Source organism: Seriola aureovittata, chromosome 9 (assembly GCF_021018895.1).
Source record: "Seriola aureovittata isolate HTS-2021-v1 ecotype China chromosome 9, ASM2101889v1, whole genome shotgun sequence".
NCBI classification, from domain to species: domain Eukaryota; kingdom Metazoa; phylum Chordata; class Actinopteri; order Carangiformes; family Carangidae; genus Seriola; species Seriola aureovittata.
Genome location: NC_079372.1, coordinates 6,704,893 through 6,718,668, shown reverse-complemented (window position 1 = coordinate 6,718,668; position 13,776 = coordinate 6,704,893). Strand labels below are relative to the sequence as shown.

Genomic DNA, 13,776 nt, shown 5'->3' with positions numbered 1-13,776 from the left:
AATGTAACTAAATGGTATAAAGTTTTAAAAAATTCTTTGCATACTGTAAACCTTTTGAATTGGAAAGGAAAGAAATCCCTTTCAAACACACTTAACCTAAACAAAGAGTAAACAATTAACACAATATTTGTTTGGTATAAAACAGAATAGCAGGCTTATCACACATTAACTCTTCTTAACTTAGCTTGCAAGTTGTTTCAATTCCCTAAACCTTCTGCTACTTTTCAGCAGAAATCAGCAGTTCAAATTCATTTTGAGAATGCATAGTGGTTGAAACACATTTCCTGTTGCTTCAACCAAAAAAAAAAGCAGATGTCATAGAGACAGGAAAGCTGCTGTCCTGAGGTGAGTTTAGAAACCAATGTGTCATACGCCCATCGCGTCTGCAGTCTATTTCCTTTGCTGAACTTCACTTCAAAGCAGATACATGACTCAACTCCGCAACACTGCATCTATAGGTGCAGCTCAATGGAAAATGTATCTTATCAAGGTCTTCTGTGTGATATGTAAGTTTTTATGCAGTTGCATTTATTTTTGTGATTAATCAAAGTATTTAAAGAATATCTTCATGTACATTCAAATATGATTTCCACGATTCCATGATGAAAATGCATAATTGTTTTTCTTTTATAGATTTCACTGCTGTTTGTGCAGCTCAGGATCCTGAAGATGGTAAGACACGTTTGACACGTTGACAAAACATTAAGGCTAGGTTCAGCACTTATTAATCATTAAAAACTTTTAGTCTGTAAGCAGTTGGACAAAAACATATATATCACATCTGCAATAAATGATTAAATATATTCTGTTTCCAAGTTCATTTATGTGATTGTATATGAAAATACTGAATCCGTATTTAGATATAAAATGTTTTAACAGTCTGTACTAACTTGGAATCAGACCAAAATGATGTTTAGGAAGTACAGCATGGGTTACGTAAACATGAGGAACATAAAGTACTTTGTTGTCATGAGTCTGACAGTTCCTACAATCAAGACTCTTATTACTGCAAGTTCATATTTCAGTAGTCTGTCGTGCAAATGTCATGTTTTGTACATAGTTATGCTTTCTAAACTGTATTGTCCCTGCTCTTGTGTCATCCAGTACAAGTAGTGGGTAAAATAACACCTCATAATATATTGTATAATCCAACAATTATTTTCATTACCAATTTATTGGCAGATTATGTTCCTATTAAAATGATTGATCATTTTGTCTATAAAATGGCAGAAAATAGTGAAAAATGCCAGTCGTAATTTCCCACAACTCAAGGAGATTATAATATTTCTTACTCTATTTTACCTACAGTCCAAAACCTGGTTCAGTTTGCTGTCATATACTGTATTACGAAGAAAAATAACAAATCCTCACATCTGAGAAGCAGGAACCAGAAAATATTTGGCATTTTTGCTTGAAAAATGGATTTATTATTTCTGCTGTTGCTGTTTAAACCTCCACTTGACATTTAGATAAAGCACAAATGTTGGCTGTTCTGTCTGATCTTAAGTCTTTCCTCAATACATCTCCTCTCTTCCAACAGCCACTGAAGTGTACAGAAGCAGCTTTCCAACCACTGTTGTGCCAGAAATGATGCCGGCGACAACTGTTTATAGTGAGATTTTAACCTCTGTTATTCTACTGTATATAAATCTAAAACACTAAGAGTGATTATGCAGCTTCCTTCAATTTTTTAAATTAAATTTAAGGCATTACTTCCTGAAATCAATCAGTCACCTTTAGATGATATTTAGGTGCATATAGGTGATACATTATGTAAAGACTTGAGAGAGCAAAATTCACTCAAAATCAATGTGTACATCATAGTATTATAGTGATTTTGGACTAAGGATGGGAAATGAAAAATGGCACCGGTGAGATCATCATGGGCGTTGTCAAAAGGTTTTCGCAATCATTTTATTTTTACTCTGTACTGAGTAATCTAGATGACTTCAAAGCAGTTTGATTCACTGCCTTTTAGAAGAAACCTGTTGCAATGTGCAAAATAAAACTAATAAATCATACTGTATATCATATTATTGTATTTGTATTGTATTTCAATGTGGAATTTTGATTAAAAAAAACTTGGTAAACATGTGTTGAATAATTTTGAATGTAGTCTGTAATTGTATTTATTTTAATCCAATGTTAGAGTAACATTCATAACTGCACTTACCACAAGAAAAATCAAGACAATTTTCACACTAAAGCTCCTATGATGCCAGTGGGCCAAAATGTGCATGCTAATTTCAGTATAATGTTATTTTTCTATTTATATGAATGTAATCTATATTATTTTTTGATAAACTTCTAGAGCCTGCCATACCATCTCTGCAGCAACAGTCAGCCTGGTTGGAAGTGTTTCCCTCTGAGAAAGTGGAGCTCAGCTGTGTCAGTGGCAGCTCTGACCTGATCATCACCTGGTACAAAAATCAAGAACTACTACAAGATGCAGATCCAAACGTGTCTATATCTGCTGACGGGTCAGTCCTCACAATCACTGCGGCAACACAAATGGCAGGAAGTTACATCTGTAAAGTTCATCACAAAACAAAGGGCGGTACCCATTCAAGTAGCAACTCACTTGAAGTCAAAGTTTATGGTAGGTTTCATTATGTTTCATTTCCCATACTTTTTCTGAATGTCAAGACAGAATATAAGAATAACTGAAATCTCACAATTTTTTTTTAAATTCTTTCTGATTAGCAAACAACCCCAAGCTGACTATGGAGCGAACACCAAGCTTGGACAAGATGTACCCCGGAGAGTCTGTCACCTTCACATGCAGTGTCAAGGAGGCCTCTGGATGGGAATATCTGTGGTCCCATAATGGCAGTGAAATTCAAGCACAAAGTACTTCTACTTATGTAATAAATACTATAGATCATTCTAACAACGGACAGTACCACTGCAAAGCCAAGAGAGGCAAAGACCCATTCTACACAGAGGAGGGTAAAACATCTCTGCAGGTCTCTGGTAAGCAAACATTTGTACTGTGTCACCAGCTATAGGTCAAACTACACTGCAACCATACGACCATTTCATCCATCGCATGAGCCTTTTGGATACATGTATGGTACTTAAATATGAGAAGGTGGCAATTTGAATAGTTCAGTTTATGTTCTTTTTTCTTATCCTTTTCTAATGCAATGAGCGTATTTAATTAGGCTTTATCTTGAAGATTTCTTTGTGGTGCATATTTTCAGACCCGCCTGCACCTTCTCTGACACTGGAGAGTACCTGGAGGGATGTTTTCGAAGATGAGCTTGTGTTGTTAAAGTGTGGGGTTGGCGACTCTACCTGGAAGTACATCTTTTACAAAAATGAACAGCAGCTCTCGCATGACTCGCTGAGAGAGCAGGACTCGGATGAAGATGGATTATATCTCAATATCACTTCGGTCACTCAGGCTGATAAAGGAGAGTATGCCTGCAAAGCTCAGCATAATTCCAGGAAAGCCATCTCTGGATTCAGCAACAGAATTAACATCATGGTTTATGGTGAGATTTCATGCCTATACATAACACTTACATTAACTTTATATTCATTAAGGTATCTTAAAGCAGCTATAATCTATATTTTTTGTAACAGCAATGAATGAAATGAAATGAGTTGCAGCTCATTGTTTATCATGCTGGTTCATTCTCACTGCTCTCATAGTGTTGTTCTGAGCCACAGCAAAAAACCTACTACACCAAAGGGCAGGTTAGGTTAGCTTACATAGAAACTAGCTGCTCAATATATTAGAGTATTTATCAGCTAAACAGCCAAATGTTTCCCTCAAGAGTTGTTAAGGACCAAAAACAGAACTATGAGAGAGTGAACATTGGACTTACACTCGCCAAGTGGCTAGAAACTGCAAGATTTGTGTCTGACTGTTTGCCAACAAGTTCACCGTATCAATTTAAAAGGTGATGGTATGTCCATGTTTTGTTTACACCATGTGTCAATCGAACTGTTAAAAATGTCAGCTTTTGACAGAGCCAGGCTAGTAACTTTTGTTTTACAAGTACAGTTATTATTTCTCAATATTTAATTTCATTAACTTAAGACTTAATATAGGTGAAAGATATAGATATAGATATATAGTTACTGGGCCACTTCATGAGATACACCTGCAAAGTCTATAACAATTCAATACAACAGCTCTGTCATAAATTCTACCTTTATGAAGTTTATAATGTTTGTGAGGTTTATGTTTTCAGAAATGTGTAATTTCAAATGTATGTCTATTGCTGAGGGCAAACTTAAAGGTGGTGCTGTATTGGACTATGTTATATTGGGAGGTGTTTCTATTTTTTTTACATACACAAGGGTGACAAGATATTACACTTCTGTAAAGCAGCCTGATAATCATAAAAACAATCATAAAATTGAATTGTCAAACATAAGAACATTATATACATCATGAATGTAGATTTTATGGCAGAACAGTTGTATTGGATTGCATTAGACTCTACAGGCATGTCTTAAGGGGCTACTGTGTATGACTTCATCACAAGCTTTGAGGTGCAGTGTAGCAGTAATGTTGTGTGATTTGTCTCCGCTTCAGAAAACACACCAGAACCGACAGTGAGCAAGGACCCTGATTTTAACCCGATGTATGTTGGAGAAACGGTGAACTTCACCTGCAATGTTGCCGTGGCCTCTGGCTGGAGCTATTGGTGGTACAAAGATGGAAATGACCTCTCACCACCTACCACCAGCAAAACCATCAGCATTCCTCTTAGTCTTTCTGATGGGGGGGAATACTCGTGCCAGGCTACCAGGAGTGGAAAAACATCAACAAACGTCAGTGCTGAAATATCACAGGAAGTTCGTGGTAGGTAAAAACAGCAAAGTAGTATTAATTAAAATATGGTATTCAAGATAAGCTCAAATTGCTTGCTTTAAATGACTAATATGCTAATCCTGTATGTAAATGACGTTCTCATTTTCTGTTGTCAAGCTTATGGCACGCCTTCGAAAAACCTCAAGCGGCTATGACTTCAGTAAAACAAGCAACTAGCTTCCGTTATTTTATGCCTTTTCTGTTGAAACAGGATGTTGTGGTGTGCTATAGTGCAGGGAGGGATAGCTCAGAAGAGTACAGTGTGTGTATGTAGCACTGGAATATCAGTTAGAGAAAGGATGTTTTGTTCAATCTATGAGCTCATTCCATAGTTTCACATTTTCTTTCACTGGTCCCTGCTTCCTTCATCTTAATACTGTACTTGATTAAGGCAGTTGTTTTTTCTCTAAACCATGTGAATAATGGCCTATTGTGTATTGATTTGACATCATTATCATTGCATCCTGGATGCTCAGATTAACAAGGCCATTGCAGGCTACTCTTTAAAAGAATATGGTAGTTTTATGTATTTTGTTTCCTTTGCTGGTTTCTTACTTTAAACAGTTCAAACATGTGTCAATGAGTATTCAACCTTTTTTTATTAGTTTGACCTCATTAACTGAGCTTACTTGTAGTGTGCTTTGATATAGTTTTGTTGCGTATGCTACAAGCATGTGCAATAACTATGCTGTGGCTTGTACCTATTCACTGCATGGTAAAAAAATAATGCAAATACAAAGAGGCTGAAACAACGAATCAATTAGTCAACAGAAAATTAATCACTATCTTCTTTGACAATCTGGCAGAAAAATACCATAGTATAATCCAAAAAATATTCCAAGCATTACAACTCAGTGAATTAGCTGCTTTTCTTTGTCTTTTTCTGAAAGTAAACTTAATATTTTGAGGTATAAAACCCTCACCCTCTTCCCTACCTTTCCTGTCTCTCTTTCACTGCCCCTATCATAATAAAATAAAATTTAAAAAAACCCCCACAAAGATGATATCTCTTAGGATATGTAAAGTGGCTAATGTGTCTCCTTTGTTTTTAGAAATTCCTGTACCATCTTTGAAGAACCTGACCCAGTGGTTGGATGTGTTCCCCACTGAGAGTGTGAAGTTGAGCTGTAGGATGGCTGAAGGCACTGGCTGGAAACATACATGGTACAAAGACGGACAAAAGGTTCAGGCTGATAATACTGTGTCTTTTGACTCGGATGGAGCAACTCTTTCCATCAGCGCTGCTTCAGTTAAACATGCAGGAAAATATACCTGTATGGGACACCTCCAGGACAGGTCTGTCCGCAGCAGCCCAAGTTCTGAACTTACTCTCACAGTGTATGGTAAGTTTTCTTTTAAATTTACATAACAATAAAAAATACTTACTTAATATACTCTATAATAGGGGATGTTTTCTTTAAGTTATAATTAAACATTTTCAAGGATTAGGGGAAGGGGTTGGGTGAGATCATTATGTGTTAAAGGCACATCTGATAACTTTTGTAATTTTACACACTGATGGCAACATGTTTATCTCCCCTACCCAGATAAGAAACCCAGTGTCACACTGACACAGGATCCAGAGTACAAGGTGATGTTCCCTGAGGAATCAGTCTCCTTCAGCTGTCACATCAATGTCTCCACTGGATGGGAGTACCTGTGGTATAAAGATGCCACTGAAATTGGTGTATCTGAAAAAATGTATTCAATCAACTCTGTTAAGACATTAAATGGAGGATCATATAGATGCAAAGCAAAAAGAGGCAGGAATCAAGTCTTTGTCAGTGATTCTAGTCAGGAAATACACCTTAAAGTCCAAGGTAAGTTTCTCTTGACTCTTGACAGATATTTTATTATTTTATAACAGTTAAAGGCCGTTGGTATGACAGAATACACACAGACACATTTCTTCTGCTTTTTGTCTTTAGCACAAAAGCCGAAGACCTTGATGACTCGAGATCCAGACGTTAACAAGGTGTATGCTGGAGAGTTAGTGTCCTTCAAATGTAAAGTTCCAGTCTCGTCTGGTTGGGAATATCAGTTGGTCAAAAATGGAAAAGAACTTTCTTACAACAGTGGCTTTACAATCCATAAAGCTAGTTCATCAGATAGTGGGACTTATGAGTGCAAGGCCAAAAGAGACAAATCAACGTACTATGCCGAGCATAGTGGTACATGGAACTTACAAATAGTTGGTGAGCCAAAGAAAGTAACTTTGTATTGATGTGTTGTGTATTTATAATGCTTGTCGCCACCTTTCATGTTATGTTATAAATCTTTTATAGTCAAGATACATCTCAAGATATGTCTTAGGATATTAAAAGTGGCTAATGTGTCTGTCTGTTTTTAGAAATTCCTGTTCCATCTTTGAAGATGATGACCCCGTGGTTGGATGTGTTCCCTTCTGAAAGTGTGAAGTTGGGCTGTAGGATGGATGGCAGCTCTGACTGGACGTATATATGGAGCAAAGATGGACAGAAGCAGCCTTCTGATAATTCTTTGTCATTTGACTCGGATCAAAGAACTCTTTCCATCAGTTCTGCTTCTGCCTCACACCGTGGACAATACACCTGCTCAGCGAAGCTCAAGAGCCGGTCTGTCTTCAGCACCAACAGTTCTGGACTAACACTCAGGGTTTATGGTGAGATTTTATTTTTCTTCCTCTTTTTTGTTACCACAGTTGTTTGGAATAACATTTTCATCATTGTCACACTGGAAGTGGTGGCCAGTGGGGAGCATAATAAGCAAAAACAGTCATTTTAAAGCAGCAGTTAGAAATTTTGGGAAATATGCTTATTTGCTTTCTTGTCATCAGATTCTTTTATATCTCTCATGTTCAATATAAAGCTACAGCCAGTCGACGGTTGGCTTGATGACTTGATGACTTGAATCCACCTATCTCCAGGAGGCCAGTGCTCCCTGCCACATTAACTACATAACGCCTTGTACTGTAAAACCACAAATTGTTATTTCTTTTCTTTCGAGATTAAACAAACAGAATTATGTTTAGTGTTAATTAGTGAGCATTATTGGGGCTTGGAGGCAGATTTTGTTACCTTTGTACATAGCCGGGTGCTAAGCTAAGCCAGCTATCACAGAAGAGAGTGGTATCGATCTTCTCATCTCTATCTCCCAAGGAAGGGAGTTTTTTCTGAGAGAGAGAGAGACAAATTTATCATTCTGGTAAAGGGTTGCCACATTCACTGTCATTACTCTGCAGTATGATTTACAATTAATTGCTGTTATAAGCCTACTATTAACATTGGTATTATTTTCACCCCTCAGATACCAAACCCAGAGTCACACTGATGCAGCATCCCGAGCACGATGTGATGCACACTGAAGATTCAGTCTCCTTCAGCTGTCACATTAATGTCTCTTCTGGATGGGAGTACCTGTGGTACAAAGATGGGACTCCACTCGCCGAATCCGAAAACAGTCATAACATCAGTTCTGTTGTGACGGCAAACACGGGATCATATTCATGCCAAGTTAAAAGAGGAACAAATGAAGTCTTCCAGTCAGACCAGAGTCAGGCTGTCAGGCTCAACGTCAATGGTAGGTTTTGTTTTCTTCCTCTTTCATTTTTTTCTATGCACGCAAGTGTTGAATGTGTTTATCACAGTTTTTATTGTGTTTGCTGCAGAGCGCCCACAGGCTCACATAATCCTGTTAACTGGTTGGTCAGAGGTCTTTGCAACTGACAGCTTGGTGCTCAAATGTGAGGTGCGGGAAAGCAAGGACATGTGGAACTACACATGGTAATACAGCTCAAAAACACCCTTTAATACTACAGAAGAAATTCTTCTAAATGCATTCATATACCGTATGTCCTCTGGATTCTCACCTTGCTGAAATGCAGAAAATTCAACATACAAAATTTAAACAGGTTCAAGGAGGGAAAACAAATCGATCTGCTTCATCTGCCTGAGAAGCACACAGTCACACCCCAGAATGACCCTAACCAGAGCCTGTACACCTGCTATGGCGTTCGCAATGGGAGACCATCTTATTCAAAACGCAGCGATTCTTTCAAGACCAAGAGCCTTCGTGAGTAAAAGTGAAGCCTGGGAGTTTTCTGTGTTTTTATTCTACAAATATTCTCTCTCTCTCTCTCTCTCATTCTCTCTTTTTTATTTTTAATCTGCAGTTTTGAAGAGGAGACTGCTTCTTGCCATCTCTGGCTTACTCTTCTTTGGCCTCATTGCTGTCTTCCTTGGATGCATTGTCCTCAGAGTCTTCCGTAAACCAGGTATTACTTTAGTTTGCGACATTTTAAATGCATGGAATGAATGCAGGAATCTAAATATCAGTTGATATCAATTATCAAAGAAGCTATAATAAAAGTTGTTTTAACAGCAATGTATCAAATGACTATGTGACAATGTGGTTGCTTGTAGACATGAAACCACGTAATTATCACCTGAATCTTAATGTGTTGATGGAGTTTTATAGTGAGTTTCAGCTCATCCTGACATCGTGACCTCTTCATAATATATATTTCATCATAGAATAACAAACAAAAGCCACAATTAAGTTACCTTCTTCTATCTTTTCTTACCATGCAGCTGATGATGATGACAAGCCAGAAGAGGAAAACCTTTTTCTCACGATGGCTCAGATGAAGGACCGTACTGGTATGCTAACAACACCTCTCTTTGGTTTTTGGTCACTCTTTCCGCATATGCTGCAGACACTGCCCCACTAATGATTCATTTCTGAGCTATTTTTGAATTTTCTGTTAGTGAAACTCCCCACAAACATTTTCAAGCTGGCCTTTAGCTTTTGGTGGCCTTGTGTTAAAGTTCCTTCCTCTCTCCTGCAGATGCACCTTGTCCGTTGGTTGAGTACATCACCGATGCATCACTGAATGAACCATGTAAAGGTACATGACCCATTAAAACCGATAATTTAAAAACTGTTATTCCTAAAAGGGCTGTAACTAATGTTTATTTACATTCTCGATTAATCTGCTGATTATTTTCTCAATGAATCTATTATGTGTTTGGTCTATGAAATATCAGAGAATAGTGAAAGGTTTTCCAGAACTTAAGGTGATCACAAAAGCATAAGAAAACAAGAAAATAGGGACACGTGATTGGCTGTAAGCAGGGATTTTTTGGTTTTTTTTTCTTGGCTTAACCATTTCTGCTTTTCTTGGTTGGTTTTTTAAAACCAAATCTGACCTGCAGAAGTGGATGAGAATGGCACAAGTTGCAGTGAAACAACACCACTACCCATAACCACACAGGAGGACAAAGGTAATATTACAAATGAATGAAGGGTGTTGCGCCGGTTTCTCTGTAGCCGAGACATAATGTTACCGATCCATCTTTCCTCATCTCCATCTTTATGTCTTTCTAGCTGTGACGACTGAGAGCACAGAAGAAAACAACGGAGGGTTAGTTTCCTTCAAACAATGAGTCACTGAGGATGTTTCCATGTCAGTTTAGTAGTTAATCATTTATGAATATATGGAAACTGGAGAGACAGTTTAGCTATTGTACGATGCTTATTACTAGCAAAAAATTTAAGAGATTACAAAGTGGAGGCCAAACTCTGAATGGTGGCCATCATTGGACATGTAAGGATCAGCTTGTCTGGCTCAGCTCTGCATAGTTAGACTTTCAACCTGAGTTTTGCTTTCACCTGAATGTTAACATTCTGAGGTTCACTATGTTTGTATTAGTCTTAAAATACACCTGAGGATCATTGGGGATGTTTTAAGTGATGAGTTTTAAAGGCCATTTAAGAGATGTTTTGACTCGTAGCAGCGCTAGATAAAAGTTGAGTAAATTTAGTAGGATCCATCCTCTCGGGACAGTGTTGGCACCAAAGTTCATCAAATAATTGACAAAGTATTACAGCCCAGCTCGATGGACAGCCCATCATTGCAATATAACTGTGTATAGATTTGTTCTTTATATATGACTTTACTTGGTTGGACATTGCTGGTGGTAATTGTACATTTTCATTTTAAATTGACAGCATTGTATTGATGTACTAACCGTCAAAGGTACTGTTAAACTATGAAACATTATTTATGTGATAAACATCAATCATATACATCGTTAACTTTTTGTTAGCTTTCAGTTATGGCATGCACTATACATAATGTTATATTCTGCAGGATGATTTATCAGCTCTCCTTCAAATAGTGTTTCAGTTCTTAGAACAAACACCAGATGTCAGTAGATATAAGTTAGGCTTATCCAAATGTTATTTAATGTTTTAACAACAGTTATTGCTTTGTTCTTTGGATACTGTACGATATATTTATGTAGAAATTCAAGTATCTTGTGACTCCATGTGAAATTATCAAAATAAAAAATACAAAATGTTGCCATGAGTGTTCATTAAAATATATGTTCAACCGGTGGCGATTTCGCAGGTAGGCTGATTTGTGGTTCATTCATTGGGGAGATCTTGTTCACCTGTAACACTAACAAGACGGGACAAAAGACACAAGGAAAACAGAGTAATTATCCAGCCAAAAAAAAAACCCAATAAGCTATTTATTGGCACAGCACTGCAAACATCACACTTACTGACTCACATCTACTTGAGGATATCAGCCAGTTTCTCAACATAGTACTCGTAGTTCTCCTGACAATCTTCCCAGGGCGAGAAGCTCTGGTCCTCCTTCTCCACATATGTCTCCCAAACATGCACGAAGTCAGAAGGCTTCATCATCCGCAGTTTGCAGCCGGCACTGGCCAGAGCCCGGAGCCCTTCTACTATCTCCGGCTGCTCCCACTCAAAGAGACGGGAGCAGAATATGCAGAGACGGAGCTTTTTGCGCTGCTGGAGGATGCCGGTCAGCTTGGCTGCACAGGCCACACAGGGACTGGATGATACATACCATGTGATTTCATGCTCCTGGGAAGAGTTAGGGAGCACCTGGAAAGGAAAGAGTGAGGATTTATGGAGGCATTAAGGAGAAAAATCATTATGGAAACGGGCAACTGCTTGCAAAGAAATTGAAATCAGATCTTCCATGGTGATCAACAGTGAGAACAGCTGAGTGTGAGCGTTCTTTACCTGTTGAAAGAAGGCCTCTTCAGCATGAGCTGTGGCATGTTCATCCTCCATATAACCTTTCAGAGGCTCTGTGCTGCCTCCTGCTGTATCCACTCTGAAGCACAGTAGGGTTTTGTTCCTCCCTGATGAGTACTCCACGTTCCTGAACTGAAACTTGAAGTAAAACGGGCTCATCTGTTCCCTGGTGGGCAGTGAAAGTGAAGAGTTTCCTTAAATCTAATGAAAGGCAGTCTGTTTCCTTTTCAGTGAATATGAAAGCTATGGTTTCACATAACACTTTGTTTAACAGCTCTCAACTGTCATTGTCATAGGGGTTATTTTTATTTTTTGTGCATGAAGGTTAGATTACCAAGACTAAGTGAAAAAACAATCAGCATGACGCATCTGTCAACAATACTTTGAAAGAAATTTGTCACCTTTCAATGTGATAACTGGAAATGCCCTTCCGGGGGAAAAGGCATTCACTTCTTTGCCTGACGCTGCGAGCATTAGTCACTCATTAAATGATGAACTTTTCAACTATCAAAAACAGTTGATGATAGTAAAAAGGTGATGATGGTGAGTCCTCGATATATATGGTAACACAGTGAATAGACTATTAATGATGCTACCGCGAGTAAACTGATATTTCTATAAATATTACTGGCTTTTAAATCATCCCATAATCTCTGGATGTGCCAAACAACACATGGAGGAAAAACACATGGGGTACGTGTGTTTTTCCTGCCTTTCTTTAAGTGAGCCATTCTTATATTGTACATGAATAGCCAGATGGATTACACAAATAGATCTCTTATAGCTTTGATATCAAACAGCTAATGCTCATAGGTAAAAGAATGGGGGAACAGATGCTAGGCGGAGTGATACAGCACGGGCCGGCATCTGTGTCAGCTCTGTGACTCATCCCTATTCTTACCGCTGCGTTAGTAAGGATGGCAGGTGCAAGCCATTAGTAACCTTCCTCAATGAAATCAAGTACAGAAAATACATGGGGAACAATATGACCTATAGAAACACGGAATACAAAGAAGAGCTATTTATTCTACAGAAAAAAGTGAATGTTTTAAATAGCAAAACAGGTGTGTAAGTAGGACTCTAACTCTTGTGGTGTATATATTAAATCTTACCCACCCTGTCACAATTTCAAACGGTGGCAGCTCAATGGGCTCAAACTCTCCATTTTCTTCACTGTTCCCCGCCTCCGTTCCTGTTGCCCCTCCACTTTCCCCATTCCTCTTCTCTTCTTCCGTCTTGGGCTGCTCGGGGGTCTCCTCTGGCTTCTTCACAACTTTGTCAGGCTTTTTCGCATTTTTCTCCTTCCCCTTATCCTTTTCTTTGTCCTTCTCATCATTTGTTTTGGTTTCTACCTTCTTCTCTTTCTTCTTAGCACTGAGCCGGCTGTTTCTGTCAGCCATGATTTTGTGTAAGTGGGTGACAGTGTCAGATAAAGAGAGAGAGGGAGGGAGAGAGAGAGAGAGAGAGAGAGAGAGAGAGAGGGAGGGAGGGAGGGAGGGAGAGAGAGAGAGAGAGAGAGAGAGAGAGAGAGAAATAGCAAGAGAGAGAGAGAGAGAGATAGCGAGAGAGAGAAGAGAGAGTTAGTGTAAGTGGAGTGATAACCCTAGTGGATTTACAGAAATAGATCCTATTGTGTGCTGTGGAGTCACAACATGTGCATGTCTGGCTGGGGCAGGGGTAAGTGCCTCAGTCAACTCACTCCCCCTCTTTTCATGCCCCGGCTATTAAAAGGCCAAACACAAGATTGAGTGCCAGTGTGTTGCATGATGGAAGTAGGGCAGGACAGGACTTACATTTCTTCCAACACAACACTTTATGCCAAATTAAGAGAGGAAAATGCCATATTTATGTATAAATGTACTAGCTCAAACACAACCAGTGGCAGCTTTTTA

The 13,776-nt window shown here is 38.6% G+C and overlaps 2 protein-coding genes across 4 annotated transcripts; one reads left to right on the top strand and one right to left on the bottom strand.

Annotated features, from left to right (window-relative positions):
* Window positions 1-397: 397 nt before the first annotated feature.
* On the top strand, window positions 398-11,170 carry LOC130174419 (carcinoembryonic antigen-related cell adhesion molecule 5). Of its 2 annotated transcripts, XM_056384224.1 has the most exons (19): window positions 398-506; window positions 634-672; window positions 1,541-1,612; window positions 2,312-2,599; window positions 2,704-2,973; window positions 3,204-3,497; window positions 4,550-4,819; window positions 5,881-6,171; window positions 6,376-6,648; window positions 6,757-7,023; window positions 7,179-7,469; window positions 8,114-8,386; window positions 8,475-8,589; window positions 8,718-8,878; window positions 8,979-9,080; window positions 9,397-9,465; window positions 9,654-9,713; window positions 10,021-10,089; window positions 10,193-11,170. In XM_056384224.1, exons 1-19 carry the CDS (start codon window positions 428-430, stop codon window positions 10,249-10,251), a joined length of 3,342 nt encoding a protein of 1,113 aa, XP_056240199.1. In that variant the 5' UTR covers window positions 398-427; the 3' UTR covers window positions 10,252-11,170. The 2 variants fall into 2 exon arrangements, with proteins under 2 accessions (XP_056240199.1, XP_056240200.1); XM_056384225.1 differs by lacking the exons at window positions 8,979-9,080; window positions 9,397-9,465; window positions 9,654-9,713; window positions 10,021-10,089; window positions 10,193-11,170 and having other exon boundaries at window positions 8,691-8,860.
* On the bottom strand, window positions 11,027-13,325 carry apobec2b (apolipoprotein B mRNA editing enzyme, catalytic polypeptide-like 2b). Of its 2 annotated transcripts, none has more exons than XM_056384273.1 (4): window positions 13,001-13,325; window positions 11,870-12,050; window positions 11,377-11,728; window positions 11,027-11,270 (listed from the first exon to the last, which is right to left on the bottom strand). In XM_056384273.1, exons 1-3 carry the CDS (start codon window positions 13,282-13,284, stop codon window positions 11,387-11,389), a joined length of 807 nt encoding a protein of 268 aa, XP_056240248.1. In that variant the 5' UTR covers window positions 13,285-13,325; the 3' UTR covers window positions 11,027-11,270; window positions 11,377-11,386. The 2 variants fall into 2 exon arrangements, with proteins under 2 accessions (XP_056240248.1, XP_056240247.1); XM_056384272.1 differs by having other exon boundaries at window positions 11,385-11,728; window positions 13,001-13,322.
* Between the last annotated feature and the right edge of the window lie 451 nt (window positions 13,326-13,776).

Bases quoted from the DNA above. Each gene is read 5' to 3' on its own strand.
- apobec2b (XM_056384273.1), bottom strand. From the start codon at position 13,284: ATGGCTGACAGAAACAGCCGGCTCAGTGCTAAGAAGAAAGAGAAGAAG. The intron at 12,051-13,000 runs GTGGGTAAGATT...ACTGCCCACCAG, and splicing joins CCGTTTGAAATTGTGACAGG to GGAACAGATGAGCCCGTTTT. The intron at 11,729-11,869 runs GTAAAGAACGCT...TTTCCTTTCCAG, and splicing joins AAGAGGCCTTCTTTCAACAG to GTGCTCCCTAACTCTTCCCA.
- LOC130174419 (XM_056384224.1), top strand. From the start codon at position 428: ATGACTCAACTCCGCAACACTGCATCTATAGGTGCAGCTCAATGGAAA. The intron at 4,820-5,880 runs GTAGGTAAAAAC...CTTTGTTTTTAG, and splicing joins AATATCACAGGAAGTTCGTG to AAATTCCTGTACCATCTTTG. The intron at 8,590-8,717 runs GTAATACAGCTC...AAATTTAAACAG, and splicing joins GACATGTGGAACTACACATG to GTTCAAGGAGGGAAAACAAA.